The sequence below is a fragment of the Dromiciops gliroides genome, chromosome 1, assembly GCF_019393635.1.
Source record: "Dromiciops gliroides isolate mDroGli1 chromosome 1, mDroGli1.pri, whole genome shotgun sequence".
NCBI lineage: Eukaryota > Metazoa > Chordata > Mammalia > Microbiotheria > Microbiotheriidae > Dromiciops > Dromiciops gliroides.
Window position 1 is genome coordinate 746,835,350 of NC_057861.1, and position 14,689 is coordinate 746,850,038.

At 38.0% G+C, this 14,689-nt stretch overlaps 1 protein-coding gene across 9 annotated transcripts in view; it reads right to left on the minus strand.

Annotated features, from left to right (window-relative positions):
* The window catches only part of ITPRID1 (ITPR interacting domain containing 1), a 163,223-nt gene extending 149,052 nt beyond the window's left edge, over nt 1-14,171 (minus strand). For 3 of the 9 annotated variants that reach the window (XM_043968079.1, XM_043968021.1, XM_043968013.1), the window contains exon 1: nt 13,817-14,170. In XM_043968079.1, coding sequence (XP_043824014.1) covers nt 13,817-13,822 — 6 coding nt within the window. In that variant the 5' untranslated portion in view covers nt 13,823-14,170. Of the gene's footprint in view, nt 1-10,530; nt 10,622-13,816 lie in introns of all 9 variants that reach the window. The other 6 variants (XM_043968046.1, XM_043968039.1, XM_043968071.1 and 3 more) reach the window with 3 other exon arrangements.
* Nucleotides 14,172-14,689: the final 518 nt, after the last annotated feature.

The window sequence follows — 14,689 nt, forward strand, 5'->3', positions numbered from 1 at the left end:
GAATCCCAGATTTAGAGCTGAAGGTACCTTAGAGGTCACCCAGCCCACCTCCCTCATTTCACAGTGAGAAGTACTTTGGCCAAGGTAGTAAGTACCATAACCAAGACAGGTACCCAGGTCCTCTGATTCCACGTCAATGCTATTTCTACTGTATCATGCTGCCTCCTACTATTGCTAAAAGCAGAGGAATAGAGTTCAGACCCCAGATCTGATTTTTGCTGCTTGTGTGCTATGACCCACTTCCATGGATCTCAGTTTACCACTCTGAAAAATGGAAAGATTGCACCATATGGTTTTTAAGATAATTTCCAACTCTAAATCTAAAAGACAATAATCATTCTTCATTCTTGTCTGATTCTTCATGACCCCATTTAGGGTTTTCTTGGCGAAGATGCTGGAGTGTTTTGGCATTTTCTTCTCCAGCTCATTATACAAGTGAGGAAACTGAGGCAAACAGGGTGAAGTGATTTGCCCAGGGTCTCATAGCTAGTGTTTGAGATTGTATTTGAACTCAGGAAGGTGAGTCTTCCTGATTCCACTATCCACTGTGCCACCTGGCTGCCAAAAAAATACAATAGACAATACTATTTATAGGGAGTTTTAAGGTTTGCAAAGTGCTTGACATTAGAAAATAAGCAACTTCTTACTCTTTATCCTTCCAGGGTTCATCATAGCTCAGCCAGTTAGAGAGGTAGCACTGGAAATGATGTTCAAGGTAATTAGGACAATCAACAAGCATTTTCCAGATGATAAATTGGAAGCCCAGAGAGGTAATTTGTAATTTGCCCAAAGTCACACAGGTACTAAGAGATAGGGGTGGGATTTGAACCCACATCTTTTGACTTCAAATGTATTACTTGTACTTCACTGTATTACTCCTTCTGATGCTTATGGTAAATAGAAAATATTTCCCACCACAAAAGTGACCCCCCTTCTCAACCTGGATATTGGTACTCCACTAACGCTAACAGAGGATGGTAAAGGGAAGCTAGTTAGCTCTAATACAGAGTGTTTTATATATGCTATCTCATCTAATCCACTTAACCCTGGGAAGTAGATGCTATTATTATCCCAATTTTACAAAAAAAGAAACTGAGACTGCAATGAGGTTAAGTGACTTGTCCAGAGTCACACAGCTATGAAGACATGAAGTAGGATTTGAACTCATTTGAATGCCATCTAATAATCTCTCTACTGTGTCACCTACTCACTTTACCAATAAGTCAACATAAACTGATATAAAAAGAGGGTTCTTAACACTCAGTCTGAGATTTTAGGGGGTCTATGAACTTGGATGTGAAAAAAAAATATCTCAAGGGTTTGCTCCTTAGTCATATATGCCCAACCTGAGGGTTGTAGTCAGACGTGCTCATCTCCTTTCTGGCTGCCTTCCATGTGTTTCCCCATTGCCCTGAGCTGGACTTGAAGTGATTATCAGAGAAGATTCTCACCAGGTGATCCTTCTGAGAGCATGCACATAACAGTGTAAACTGCAAAATGGAAATCTGGCCCTCTTTTCAGAATCTCTGTGAATCTCTCCTCACTGTCATTCAGGACCATTAGAATCTGCCTACTGCTATGATCAAAACTGATACGTTTCTGAATTTTTTTAGGTTTCCTTTGTTGGACCTCATCACTTTCAGATCTATTGAATGTTCACAAAGTACACCATGCTAGTGAGAGTCCCAGAACAAGCATCTGGCCCTGCTCAATAAAGTCCAGTGGCTCCCCCTCACCTCTAGGATCAAATGCAACATTCCCTAGAAAACCCTACCCCAACATCTCTCTCCAACCTGAGTGAATGTTAAGTTCCTTCACTTAGGTCTTTGATCCAAAGTGACTTTCTTTTTGTTCCTCTCACATGATAATGCATCTCAAGTTTATGTGCCTTTGTCCCAGTCTGTCTCTCATGCCTGGAATCTCCTCCCTCCTCACCTTTGCCTCTCAGAATCCTTAATTTCCTTCAAGGCTCAGATCAAATATCTCCTACATTTAATACCACCCACCCCTTAGATGCTAGTGTCTCTCTCCCCAGCTAGCCTTGTAGTCAATAAAAATGGCTTGCATTTATATAACACTTGAAAATTTACAAAGCACTTTGCACACATTATCTTCATAAAATAGATTATTTGCATATGTTATTTTAATACTTTAGTATCTGCTTCTATGTATATTTGTTATCTCCTCTAACAGAATATAAATATCTTGAGGGTGAGGGGCTGTTTCATTTTTGTCTTCTTATCCCTAGTGTCTAGTACAGTTCCTGGTGCATTGTGGGTGCTCAATAAATAATTGCTATTTAATCACCGTACTTGGAATGAATATTAGAATGCAGGTATAGAACTTCTCTTCAAGCAGTTTACAATCCTACCATAGAGAAGTTTGAAAATCTCAGTGCCAGGAGGCATCTAGGTGGTACAGTGGATAAAGTACCAGCCCTGGATTCAGGAGGACTTGAGTTCAGATCTTACCTCAGACACTTGACACTAGCTGTGTGACCCTGTGCAAGTCACTTAACCCTCATTGCCACACCAAAAGAAGAAGAAGAAGAAGAAGAAGAAGAAGAAGAAGAAGAAGAAGAAGAAGAAGAAGAAGAAGAAGAAGAAGAAGAAGAAGAAGAAAAGAAAATCTCAGTGCCAGGCAGTATAGTGAACATGATGGGACTCATAAAGTTTATTTATCTAGGGGTCTTTTTATTTTATCAAAAATTCCATTTGGGGTGAAATAATAAAGTAAATCATTTCTTGTATTTTTCCTTTTAAACAGTATTTTATTTTTTCCAAATGCCTGTAAAGACAACTTTTAACATTCTTTTTTTAAAATAAAATTTTGAGTTCTGAATGTTCTCCCTCACTCCCTTCCTTCTCCCCAAGATGGTAAGTAATTTGATATAAATTATATATGTGTGATCAGATAAAACCAATTTCCATATTAGTCATGTTAAACTATATTGTGAGAGTACAACCTAGTGGTTGACAACATTTGGTCTTGTTGTCAAATGGACAGAAATGGTACCAGATTGACTCAAAAGGGGCTGGATCATGATTCCAAACAACCAGACACCACAGGTCAATTCCAGAGCATTGTCCAGTGTCCAAGAAGTCAGAGTCTGTGAGCAGGTCCGAATGACAATCTTAGCCAGAGTCTGTTTGCCCTCTGCCTTGTTGAAGCCTGCTCCTTGATTGAGTGGGCCCAAAAGAGAAGATCCTAAAAGGACCATATATGTGGAGGTGGAAAGACCCTCAGAGGTCATCTGGAGCAACCTTCTCCTTTTACAGAGGAAGAAACTGCATCCCAGGGAGATTAAATTAGTTAGGGGCAGCTAGGTGGTACAGTGGGTAAAGCACCGGGCCTGGATTCAGGAGGATCTGAGTTCAAATCTGGCCTCAGACACTTAACACTTACTAGCTGTGTGACCCTGGGCAAATCAGTTAACCCCCATTGCCCTGCAAAAAAAAAAAAAAAAAAGAGAGAGAGAGTTTAAATTAGTTAATTAGTTGCCAAAGGTCACACAGGGAGGTAGGATTTGAACCTAGAAAAAGTACTTATTCCACTGTACCATGAAGAAGCTTAGAGGTATATCACTGGATCCTATCATAATCAAGGCAGCAAGAGAAGTACTAGGATTATTTCACACTAAACATATTCATATGCCTTTATGGACTGACTCATTTTATGCTGTCATTTAAGCTAGCCCTTACCTTAGTTCTCCTCATCTTTATCTCTTCGTGAAATGAACACACAAAATCAGTGTTGTAGGACAGTCTTATGTCTGCCTTCAACATTTCATAAACACTGTTTGGAAGTTCCTTATTTAATGCTTGAATTAATGACTTGGTCTTGGCTCTGATGACTTTTGTTTGTTTGTTTGTTTTTGTTTTTGTTTTGTTTTTGTTTTTCAGGGCAATTGGGATTCAGTGACTTGCCCAGAGTCACACAACTAGTAAGCATTAAGTGTCTGAGGTCAGATTTGAACTCAGGTCCTCCTGAATCCAGGGCTGATGCTCTATCCATTGCACCACCTAGCTGTCCCCCTCTGATGATTTTTCCCCCCACAGGGCAATGGGGGTTAAATGACTTTTTAATGGAACTTTAAAGCTTCCTCACATCAGCCACTAAACAAGCAACTATTTTGCTCTTACTGTTTACTGTGTTAGACACTGTGCTAAACACTGGAGATTCAGAAAAATGTAAAAAATAGTCCCTGCCTTGAAAGAACTTACATTCTAATGGGATATAGCCACAAAGTGCTGGGTGTGGGGGCGGGGGGGGGGAGCATGAGAAAGACTGGCTTCCCAGCCTTGATTATTTTTATTTCTGGGTAGATTAGCTACATGATCCTGAGTGGTCACCTTTGTTGCTTTGAAGATATCAGAAAGAAGTTCAGAAGAAGGGAGTGGGAGGACTGAGGGGCCAGTGAGTAATTTTCAAAGTTTCTCTGGGAGCAGCAGCAGCCTACAATCATCATCATTAGCAACTATACATTAAACCATGAGAGCCAGCAGCAGTGTAATACCAATGAATGTCTCCATGACAGGGAAACCGACTCTCAAAATGGAGATAGCTCTTCACATCGTCCTTAGATTGTTTTTGTAGAGACTTGTATCACCCAAGTCATCCTCCTAAAGGCAGAGAGGTATAGACCTACAGCACTGGCTCATGAGACAGAGGGCATGAATTCAGGTGCCATCTCTGATGCTATCTGTGTGATCTAGAACAAGTCACTTGTGTAAATATACTAACTCCTCTCATTAGGCTATACAGTACAAAATATTAACAAAATCCTAATTCTGACTTTAGTCTGAAGTCCATGGTCCTTGTCAGCCTTTTTTTTTTTTAAATTTTCAAACTTACAATGCCAAAACAATTTGTTGAATGAAATCTTACCAAAACCTAATTTTCTTTGAGAAAACTAAAGTAAAAGTTCAGGGTAATTTTCTTATTGATCTCTCAGAAGATGGAATTGGGGACAAGGCCAAGGAACCCTTAATTTATGCTCTTAAGAGTGCTGTTCCCCCCCACTTTCCCTATGCCTTAACCTGATTGGGATAATCATCAGAATAAGAGAAGGAATAAGGTATTCTTGAATTCTTCTGCCAATGCAAGCAATCTCTTGAGTTCACCTTTGACCCTGTGAAAAAGGAAATCTTTAGAGGGAATGCTCAAAGAAAGATTGACTGGTTTTAGAAAAATGATTCTCTAGCATGTGCCAACATTTTAACTTACTGTTGTTCTGAAACTCTTAACTAAACTTTGAAACTCTGATTTATCTTGAGTGTAGAGTTGTGCTTAATATTTAAGAATATCATACACCATAATGGTGAAAGGGTTTATGTTGGAAAGATTTTCAAATGCAGGGTGTAACTCTATCCATCTTTGGACCTATATCTGAGCAGAAATTTTTGGATGGAGTTTAGTCTATATTTATAAAAAATATTTTTGGCAGGCTCATGCTCAAAATACAAAGTACATAATGTCCTTTAATACAATTAACTTCCTTCGTCCTCAATTTTCTCAAGTGTAAAATAAAGAGCTCAGATTAACAATCTCTGATGTCCATTTCCTCTCTAACTCTATAATCTTTCTATATTTTAATAACTTTATAACAACATATTTTAATTTATTATTACTATTTTATTAAATATTTGGTTGGTAACAATTGTTGTTAATTATTCCATTGTACTAATTATACCTAAGAGAATGCTTTGGGGTCAGTTTTTTCATTGAGTTCTCAGGCTACATTTTGCACTGGCTTTGTAATCAGAAGACCTACGTTAAAGCCTAACTTCTGACTCATTACTCATGTGGTTTGGGACGAATATTGCCTTGCTTTCTCCATATGCAGAATGAGAGGATCTAACCAGATGGCCTCTGAAGTCTCTGAACCCATGAACTTTGAAATCCTGAATGGACAATTCACTGGGAAAAACAGTGTCATCCATGTGTACTGGATATTTGTCCTGTTGCATGTGATGCTAGAGTATAGTCTTACTTTTAAAAATTATTATTTTTTAGAGTCCAACTATACACAGAGGAGGGCTATACTTTGAAGTGAAAGAATGATGGAGTCTTTATGAGATTGGTCCTCAAGATTTCAAAATGTAATAAGCATACTATGCAAATTCAAGGGGCCTCTTATACAGGAGAAAGAGAGGGAGGGGCTTCTAATGGGACAGACAGAGACAGAGAATGACAATCACATAGTGGGAGGTAGAATAATGAGAAAGGGACAATGATTATCAACCCAGATACTTACTTTCCCATACCTTTAAAATCTACACACATATCACAGACATCCTTGATGAAAGTGTGGGAAGGGAATAGGCAGGCTTTCCATATTAGATAATAGAATCATAGATTCAGAGCTAGAAGAAACCTTGGAGTTCCACCTCTTTGTTTTACAGGTTAGCAAACTGAAGCCTAGAAACCTTGATTTGCTTACTATTACAAAGATATTAAGTGTCTAATGTGAGATTAAAACCAAGGTCTTCATGATTCCCTTTCTCTACTCCACCAGACTCATATTCTACCTCAGAGCATATTTTTAGAGATACAAAACTGACTATAGGTCACAGAAGGTACAAGATCATTGAGTGATTATTGTTGAGTTGTTTTCTTTTTAATAAAAGTATTTTTATTATTTTCCAGTTACATGTAGAGATAGTTTTCAACATTTGTTTATATAAGATTTCCAATTTCCAATTTTTCTCCCTCTCTCCCCTCCCCCCCCTCCTCTAGGCAGCAGGTAATCTGATATAGGTTATATATACATAATAACAGTAGACATATTTCTGCATTAGTCTTGTTATAAGAGAAGAATCAGAGCAAAAAGAAAAAGCCTCAAAAAAGAAAAACAACAGCACCAAAGACAAAGGAAATAGTATGGCCCAATAAGCATCCATATTCTATGGTTCCTTTTTTTTCTGGATTTGGAGTGCCTTTTCCATCATGAGTCCTTTGGAATTTTCTTGTATCATTGGATTGGTAAGAAGAAACTAGTCTATCACAGATGATCAACACATAATGTTGATGATACTGTGTATAATGTTCTTCTGGTTGTGCTCATCTCATTCATCATCAGTTCATGCAAGTCCTTCCAGGTTTCTCTGAACTCCTCCTGCTCATCATTTCTTACAACACAATAGAATTCCATTAATTCATATACCACAATTTATTCAGCCATTCCCCAATTGATGGGCATCCCCTCAATTTTCAATTCCTTGCCAACTCAAAAAGAGCAGCTACAAATATTTTTGTACATGTGGGTCTTTTTCCCTTTTTATGATCTCTTTGGAAAAAAGACCCAAAAGTGGCATTGCTGGGTCAAAGGGTATACATAGCTTTATAGCCTTTTGGGCATAATTCCAAATTGCTCTCCAGAATGGTTGGATCAGTTCACAGCTCCACCAACAATGCATTAGTGTTACAATTTTTCCACAGCTTCTCCAACATTTATTATTTTCCTTTTTTGTCCTATTGGCCAATCTGATAAGTGTCAGGTGGTACCTCAGAGTTGTTTAATTTACATCTCTCCAATCAATAGTGATTTAGAGAATTTTTTCATATGACAATATCTTTGATTTCTTCATCAGAAAACTTCCTGTTCATATCCTTTGACCATTTCTCAATTGGGGAATGACTTAGATTCTTATAAATTTGATTTAGTTCCCTATATATTTTAGAAATGAGGCCTTTTTCAGAAGTACTGGCCATAAAAATTGTTTTCCAGCTTTCTGCATCCCTTTTAATTTTGGATGCATTGCTTCTATTTGTACAAAACCTTTTTTAATTTAATGTAATCAAAATGATCCATTTTGCATTTCATAATATTCTCTATCTCTTGTTTGGTCATAACTGTTCTCCTTTCCAAAGATCTGAAAGGTAGACTATTCCTTCTTCTCCTAATTTACCTATGGTATCACCTCTTATGTCTAAATCATGTAGAGTTGTTTTTTTTTTAATTTGCTTGTTGATTTGCTAGAACAGAATGCTGCCATAAAGATTCTCCTATAGCAAGGTGTCTCTCAGGTGTATGTCAAAATCATATGAGATTCCTCAAAAGAAGTAGCGATAGAAACAACTTTGTGCAACATCTATCTGATGGTTAATATCAAGTGAGGCATAAACTAGAGATAGGTGCCCTCTGAAGTATGTTCTCTGAAAGTGTTTTTCACTGTCATAGGAGATCTCCAGCTCAGAGTCCAAATGGAGGAAAGATTGCCTATGGATGGTGAAGTCCTCCCAACATTCCCATTTGTATTTTGCATTGTGCTGGTTGTATCCAGCCCTGGATTATCACTGCAAGGTCCCATCAAGAAGATATATATTCTACATACAGAAATAAATTAAATGAAGACTGCTATTTGTACATACTATGACATGAAGCTGATTGTAGAATTCACAGAGCTGATATAGCTTACACACATCTCAGTCGAACACTGCATTCAAACATTTGAATTGTGCCTAGAATCACTACTGTTGTTTATACTACAGTCCTTGATGCAATCAGTACAATGTCATATAAGAATCAAACTATATGGGACTTATCAACATCTACAAACAATATTAGAATTGAATAAGAAGATTAGAGGGGGCTTGAAATCATTCCATAAATAAGACAGCAATTTGACAACCTGAACTTCTCCCAGAAACAAAGTTCTACCTCTTCAACATCAATTTTCCTCTAGTAATACTTCATGCTTGCACACCATAAACTACCACCTTAGGTGAAGGTCTGAAATTGGAGATTAACCAAAGAGCAGTGTGTATAGGCCAGAAAGGCTGAAACTCATTCCCAATGAACAAATGAGCAGGAGTTAAAATGTGAATGATACCATTGGAGGGACATATGGGCAAGATAGGAAGTGAGCAGATCACTTTAGTGAAAAGAAGACATAACCAGCAAATAATCTGTGTTCTCCATTGGTATCTGCCTAATGTTGACAGATCTAGGAAAAGAAACACATTTTAAATAGAATTCTGTGGAGCATTTATGGGAGGACATAGACATGAGCAGCATTAGGTAGGAATGAATGGATGGTCCATAATCTATACTTTTGGAGATAGTATCCACAATCAATTCCATCACAGAGGAAGAAGTACAGACATATAGAAATTGCTGTACCATTACTTGTTTGAGCTGTTCTTGACCATAGCTAGGTTTTTAACATTGTCTTTGATAAGGAATGCAAATTCTGTTGAATAGGAGTTTCTATACAATCTATTTCATGGTTAACATGCTCTTTTACTATCCACTTATATGTTGTTACCTCAACAAGGAAATATTTCCTATATATCTCTAAAATAGGGGCCACTAGTAAATTTATGTCCCTTGACCAAATTCTAATTTAAAACCCGAAATGATCCAGAGCACACCCCTGAAAGGCCATTTCTAATTTAAGGAATTGTCCACTTATTAAAAGGAAACACAATTATTCATTCATCCATGCTTTATTTATTAAGCTCTCACTATGTGCTAGATGCTGGGAATCCAAAGACAAAAGCAAAATAACCCATAAGGCTCCATATAAATTACTGTTGATTTGTAGTTACAAAAAATGCAATACATCACTCTTATACAAATACACACACTCCCTAAGGGACAAATACCTAATAAGTTTTATAATTTGGATGGTCTTACTGTCTTTAAGGTAGTTATTATATCATTGTAGAATTCAGCTAAGAATTTCTATATTCTCCAGACTTTGAGGCCAGCAGCCAATTCCCAGGATGTATAGCCAAGGTTGGCAAATAACATAAATGAATTCTCTGGGTCATAAATACAGAAAATGCATTTAAGAGTGAATATAAGCTTTGGAAATAATTAAGGCATTCAGAAAAAATACTGTGAACAGTATGATTGAGAATATTTTGATATTGTGTATGTGAAAAGGTGCAATAAAATAGAATGACAGAATCTCCTAGTTGGAGAGGACACCAGATGTCATCCATCTCAAGCTGCAATCATGCAGAAATTCACCTCTAATTCATACTCATTTTTCTGATGTCTAGATATGGTCAGGTCATTAGACTTCTCAAAAGCTTTATAATTACTCCCAATTGCATATGTGATCATATGATCATAAATTTAGAGCTGGGAAAGACCTGATGCTGGACCAACCGCCTCATTTTGTACATGAAGAAACAGGAATGAAGAAGGGAAATTATTTCATATACCCTAGTCCTAGAGCTAGAAGGGATCTTGTTTAATCTAACCCCTTCATTTTATACATAAGGAAATTGAGGCAGAGAGAAAGGAAGTGACTTTTATATATCAGAGATCTAGAATTGGAAGTGATCTTAGAGGCCGTCTGGGTCAACCTTTTTATTTTACATATGTGGAAACTGAGGAAGCCTTGCCAAGTAAAGTACCTTGTCCAGGGGCAGCTAGGTGGCGCAGTGGGTAGAGCACCAGCCCTGGAGTCAGGAGTACCTGAGTTCAAATCCAGCCTCAGACACATAACACTTACTAGCTGTGTGACCCTGGGCAAGTCACTTAACCCCAATTGCCTCACTAAAAAAAAAATGTACCTTGTCCAAAGTTATATATGCAGGATTTGACCTTTACTTCCAGCCCTCTGGCTCCACATCCAGTGATCTTTTATCACCACACGGCTTCTCCCTATTATAATTAAACCAAATGTAGTATAGAATCATACTTGTAACAAAAAGTTAACATTCAAATGAATTATCTTAAATAAAGTTTTATGACTAATGATTCTAATGAAAAAAATGAATAACCACTTAGAAATATCAATCAATATTTGTGAAACTTTTTTGGGGGGCAGGGCAATGAGGGTTAAGTGACTTGCCCAGGGTCACACAGCTAGGAAGCGTGCTTAAGTGTCTGAGTCCAGATTTGAACTTGGGTCCTCCTGAATCGAAGGCTGGTGCTTTATTCACTGTGCCACCTAGCTACCCCAAAACTTCTTTTTAATAATGTTTTGATTTGGAACTATGCCCAAAGGGCTATGGGGCTGTGCATACCCTTTGACCCAGTAATACCACTACTAGGTCTGTATCCCAAAGAGTTCATAAAAATGGGTAAAGGATCCACATGTACAAAAATATTTATAGAAGCGCTCTTTGTAGTGGCAAAGAATTGGAAATCGAGGGAATGCTCATCAATTGGTGAATGGCTGAACAAGTTGTGGTATATTAATGTAATGGAATACTATTGTGGTATTAGAAATAATGAACAAACAGATTTCAGAAAAACCTCAAAAGACTTAAGTGGACTGGTGCTGAGTGAAGTGAGCAGAACCAGGAGAACATTGTATACAGTAATAGCAACATTATTCAATGATCAACTCTTCTAGACTTAGCTCTTCTCAGCAATACAATGATCCAAGAAAATTACAAAGGAATTGGATGGAAAATGCTTACCACATCCAGAAAAAAGAATTGTGGAATCTGAATGCAGATTGTACCATACTATTTCTACTTTTTTGTTTGTTTGTTTGTTTTTTGAAGTTCTTCCCTTTTGTTCTGATTCTTCTTTCATAACATAACTAATGCATAAATATGTTTAATGTGATTGTACATATATAATCTATATCAGTTTGCTTTCTGCCTTGGGGAGGGGAGAGGGAAGGGAGAGAGGGAGAAAAATTTGGAACTCAAAATCTTATAAAAACAAATGTTGAAAACTATCTTTATGAGTAACTGGAAAAAATAAAATACTATTATGATTGAAAAAATAATATTTCAATTTTTTATCCTAATGTTTTGAAAGTATAGAAGGTAGGAGGGGACGGCATCTTTTTTCATCATTGCCTAAGGGAGAAAATTGATTATTTTTTGCTCTTTAAAATGGGGAGCAGAGAATTTTTTTTTACTTATCAAATGTCCCATGAAGTAACATCTATATGTTCTGTAACTTCAAGCTTTACCACTAGAGACTTTTAAAGACAATTAGCTTAGTCTTACAATTTATTTTTATTTAAAAAGAAGAGGCACTGTTGCACAGTGGCTGGATATCTGGCTTCAGGGTCAAGGAGATCTGGGTTCAAATCTTCTTTCTGCCCTATTCTGTATGTGTGACCTTTATATCATTTTATCAATGGAAATTACATTGAATAAGAGGTATCACTGAAACCCTACAGACCAAGGGGATTTTCCATCTCATTTGCAACTGAAATATTCCAATGGAATATGAGCTACTTGAGATCAGGGACCATCTTTTCTATCTGTATTCTCAGGATTGAGCACAGGGCTTTGTCCGTAGTGATTGTTATTCAGCAATGCTTGCTTCTTTCTTTCTTTCTTTCTTTCTTTCTTCCTTCCTTCCTTCCTTTTTCTTTCTTTCTTTCTTTCTTTCTTTCTTTCTTTCTTTCTTTCTTTCTTTCTTTCTTTCTTTCTTTCTTTCTTTCTTTCTTTCTTTTTCTTTTCCTTCCTTCATCTTTCCTTCTTTTCTTCTCTCCCTCTTCTTTCCCTCTTCTCTCTCTCTATCTCTCTCTCCCTCTGTCTCTATCTCTGTCTCTGTCTCTCTCTCTCTCGCTCCCTCTGTCTCTCTGTCTCTCTGTCTCTCTCTCATCACATCTCTATAGAATCAAACATTCCAAGTTGGGTTGTGGAATAGACTTTAGTGGCCTTCTAGTCCAACCCATTCCCACAAAATAATCCCCTTCCCTCCATACCATACCCAACATGTAATTATTTAGCCTCTATTTGAAGGTTTTCAATGAGGGGAAATCCACTTGATCTGAAGGCAGCACATATCATGTTTAACAATTCTAATTGTGTTTTTTCCCCCTGAAAATGAGCCTAAATTTTAGAGCTTTGCACTTTTACCAAGTGGTGCTCCCTCCACCCTATGGGAGCACACATAACAAACATGTTTGGCTGCCAAACAAACAAACAAAGCCAAATTCTCCAGTCATAGCTAAATTTTCTCACTGATGGAGGGATAGTGAAATGTTGATAATAAAAGGGTAATGACCTGAATGTATCTTCTTTAATCACATCCTTATTTATTCCCCAACTCCTTACCCCTATACAACAATCTGGAATGAAGGCCTTCCTATAATTTATGACAATGAACCTCAGTAGGCTCTCAGTTTTCTCATATCTAAAATGGATTAGTTGGACTCATGGCCCTGAGTTCCCTTCTAGCCCTACAACAATGATCTCAGAACTCTGCCACCATCCAGAAGCTCTGCCCTTCTTCCCAAGTCTAAACTCATTCTTCCATGAATATAAGTTAGTGATTTAACTACATGATGAGATATGACTTACCTTAACCTTAAAATAGGTGAGAACGGGTGTAAACAACACTGGGATTACTAGAAATAACAGATAACTTTAAAAGGTTGCCTCCAACCTCAAAAGTATTGTTTGAACCTCTCAACAGAACATTGGAGTCACTCAGAAACTTGACTGAGGTGTCCATAGCATTAAAAGGAAATTGTCTTCTCATCTGTTAGTAGCAGCTGCTCATACCACTCTTAGAGGATCAGACTCTGTCTAGGAAACAATTCTCATAATCAGATTCTTTTTCTCTATTGCTAACATTCTTTCTTATTATGGGCTAAACCCCTCCCAGATTGAGAAGGTGCCCATAACTGAGCCCAGAACAGAAAACCAAAATCGAAAATGAGCAAGTCATTTATCATCCCTGAGCCTCAGTTTCTTCAACTGTAAAATGAGGGGCTTAAATTTGTTGGCCCCAGAGATCCTTTCCAGCTCTATCCATAGTCCTAAGAATAAGCAACAAGATTGCTACCTCTCTAAGAAAACAACCTAACCAATTGGGATTTACTATAATGAAATATGGCAGTCACTGAGATGAGACCTGGCCTGTGCTACTGGCACTCACCTTCATCCAAAATGGACCTCAGGTTGGCTGAGGGCTCCTGCCTCTGGTTGGTGTCTCTCCGAATTAAAGATGAGAAGTTCAGGTTATAAGCATTTCAGCTCTCTGCAGCTTCTGGCTTCATCTAGAGAACAGCCATATAGGGCTAAGGGAATCCACTTGCCAAGGAGTAACCTTCCAGTTTATGGGGAAGATGGATCTTTATTTTCCTTTCCATCCACAGGAAAGGAAGTAGCCACTGAAGTAACCAAAGAGAGGAACTGAAAAGAAAAAACATGCCCCAAGCCCAGAGAATCTGGACCTCCAAGAAAAGGTGGGTGGGGAAATGAGGTAGGGATAACAGTTCCAGTCATATGATTTCTAAGAAGACTTGTCTGTTCCTTTAATGCAGGTTGACCTGCTGGCAGAAGCAAAGGCAGGCAGGGCTTACCCTTCACCAAGGAAGTCAGGCCAACTTGTCTTCCTCTAGTTACCATGGTTATGGTACCCGATGCTTGCAGCCCGGCCATTTGCATTGCAAACAATCACTGAGAACCAGGAGAGTCCAACTTGCTATTCAGGGTGGGGAGATTCTGAGGAACTTGTATTGAACACAGGGAACAAAGAATAAACAAACCAGGCCAACACCAGGAAGGCGACATGCCCGTGAACTCACTCTGGGATCCAAAGTTCCAGGATAGTAGTCTTCTCTAACAGAGTCCCTATTATTGTCCTGGGCAAATTTTATTAAGTGAGTGGCTTTGGGGTTGCAAATGGGTCTTTTCTAGTGTGTTCTTGAAAGGGAGTTGGCATAATGCCAACTTAGGAAAACAGGGAGGTGCTTTATCATCTTTTGTTTACAGAGGCATCATGTTATTGCCAATAGGAATCATTTCA